This window comes from Pteropus vampyrus, unplaced genomic scaffold, assembly GCF_000151845.1.
Source record: "Pteropus vampyrus isolate Shadow unplaced genomic scaffold, Pvam_2.0 Scaffold114, whole genome shotgun sequence".
Lineage (NCBI taxonomy): Eukaryota > Metazoa > Chordata > Mammalia > Chiroptera > Pteropodidae > Pteropus > Pteropus vampyrus.
The window spans coordinates 805,689-807,672 of record NW_011888895.1 but is presented as its reverse complement, the minus strand read 5'-3'; the positions used below and the strand labels follow the sequence as shown (position 1 = coordinate 807,672).

Here is a 1,984-nt window from a genome sequence, read left to right as displayed (position 1 = left end):
GTGTCCGGGGGCGGTGGGGTGGCCGCCGGTCACTTCCCCAGCCAGTCGCGAACACAGCGTTGGAGGTCCCCGCGGGCCCAGCTTCTCTCCGACGTCGCGTCTGCACAGCTGGCTTTCTGTGTCGGAACCGGCCCTGTTGCTTTATGGCAGTTGAGTAAGGCATGAGCTCTCCCCAAAACTTGTTCGTTGGTTTCTGGGTGACATTCCTGAGACCTGAGCATGCTTATCTGGAACTGGTGCAGACAGGCGGGCAGGTCAAAAGGGACCCAGCCCGCTGCCGAGGTTTGCGGTGAAGACAGCAGCCTCCTCAGCCAGGGAAGAAGGAGCGTCCGAGGCCACCCCCCTCACCCCCACCAGGCAGTGCCCCCAGGGAGGGGTGGGAGGCCGTGCTTCCAGTCCTAGTGGTCACCTTTCTTTAAAAATTAATTTTTTAACCACTGCCAAATGGCTGTTTATTTAGAGTAGAGCGACCTCTCCCTTATCTGGGGCACAGACACTTTGCCATTTGTGCCCCAGAGAGCTGGTGTCACTCACTAAAGCAGAGGGTGTCTCCTTAGGGGACTCATTTGCCTTTGCAGCGTGTGAGGCCTGCAAGAGGAACCAAAGAAAGGCTTTGGCCGCCCCCCCCCCCAGAAAGAGCAAGCGGGGAGGGGACAGCCCTCGAGAGAGGAGGGTGTGGTCCGTCCAGGCTGAGCGGGCCTGTTGGTCTCCGTCCCCCTTCCATGTTGCTGGGCAGTCTCGTGCCCGTGGGCACGCTGGCAGAAGGCCCCCTGGGGCGGGCTCCCTCTGCCAGGGAAAGGGGTTACGCGTGTGTGACCTCTCCTCGCTATCTGCCACCCTGTGGGAGGTCAGACGCTTCAGGGCCCTCCTGGCGGGCTCAGGCATCGCTCTAGGGCTGGTCAAGGCCATTCTCCTGGTACCAGGCCTCTCTGTGGCCACCGCCACGGGGGCCACCGGGCCCACTGCGCATACAGTCCTGACCTTGACCCTAGGGTGGCACCTCCCAAGTTCTTGCTGTGTTTTGGGGCTGCTTTCCTCTGGAGGGCGTGGAAGCTTCCCCTCCCCCCCGCACCCAGGCGGGGCCACAGGCAGAAGCGCGCTGGGTCAGGACCTGGGCTGCTGGGAGGCTGCCGCTGGCTGCAGGATTATTGATATTGTTGAGATAAAAATGGGGACAGCATCGTGGGACAGCTGGCTGATCTAACCTCGCTCCTGCTTTCAGAGTATGAGATAGAGAGGTCCTTCTTCCTTCGAATGAAGTGTGTTTTGGCAAAGAGAAACGCGGGCCTGACGTGCAGTGGATACAAGGTATGTGGGGGCACGGCAGGTGGGGGGAAGGGAGAGGTGGTGCTGGGTCCTCACTGTTGTACAGCTCACCACACACACGGCATCTGCAGACGGGGCACAGGGACCCAGACATCTCACACTGCCCAGCGTAGCACTTTCGAGGGACTCTGCTCATGGCTGCTTACGAGATAGGTGTGGGAGCTGGCATCTCCCAGGAGGACTGGATTTGTCCTACGAGACCAGGAATAAACGTGGCTGAGGGTAGAATTCAACCTCGGCGCCCGTAGGTTTTACTTTGCGCACAGGTCAGTCCCACCGGAACAGCCGCCCCTGGAGTCACTGAGACCCGTCTTCCAGGTCAGGATCCTGGGCCAGCAGCCAGCAGTCAGCCCAGAAATGTCGCTCTTAGCCTCCGAATGCCCAGCCCGATCCAGTGCTCACGGTGATGTGCGCGATAGCGGGAACGCAGCCCTTTCTGGGTGCAAGGCAGAGCTTTCGTCTGCTGCATCCCATCTAATTTAACTGACGGCCATAGCAGCCCCTTGAAGGGAGCGTCATCAGCCCCATTCTGTCTCCAGGACATCAGCCGAGAAGGGAGAAGCGACCGGCAGAAGGGCAGGCAGTCTCGGGGGCATAGCCGGGGTCCCTGAGCCCAGCCCTCGCGCCTCCCTGGCTGGATCTCTCTGCCAGACATGGC

The 1,984-nt window shown here is 60.8% G+C and overlaps 1 protein-coding gene across 1 annotated transcript in view; it reads left to right on the top strand.

Annotated features, from left to right (window-relative positions):
• The window catches only part of SIM2 (single-minded family bHLH transcription factor 2), a 44,325-nt gene that overhangs the window by 21,065 nt on the left and 21,276 nt on the right, over positions 1-1,984 (top strand). Inside the window, 1 exon segment of the mRNA XM_011365638.2 lies at positions 1,223-1,308. Within this exon segment, the coding sequence (XP_011363940.2) occupies positions 1,223-1,308 (86 nt within the window).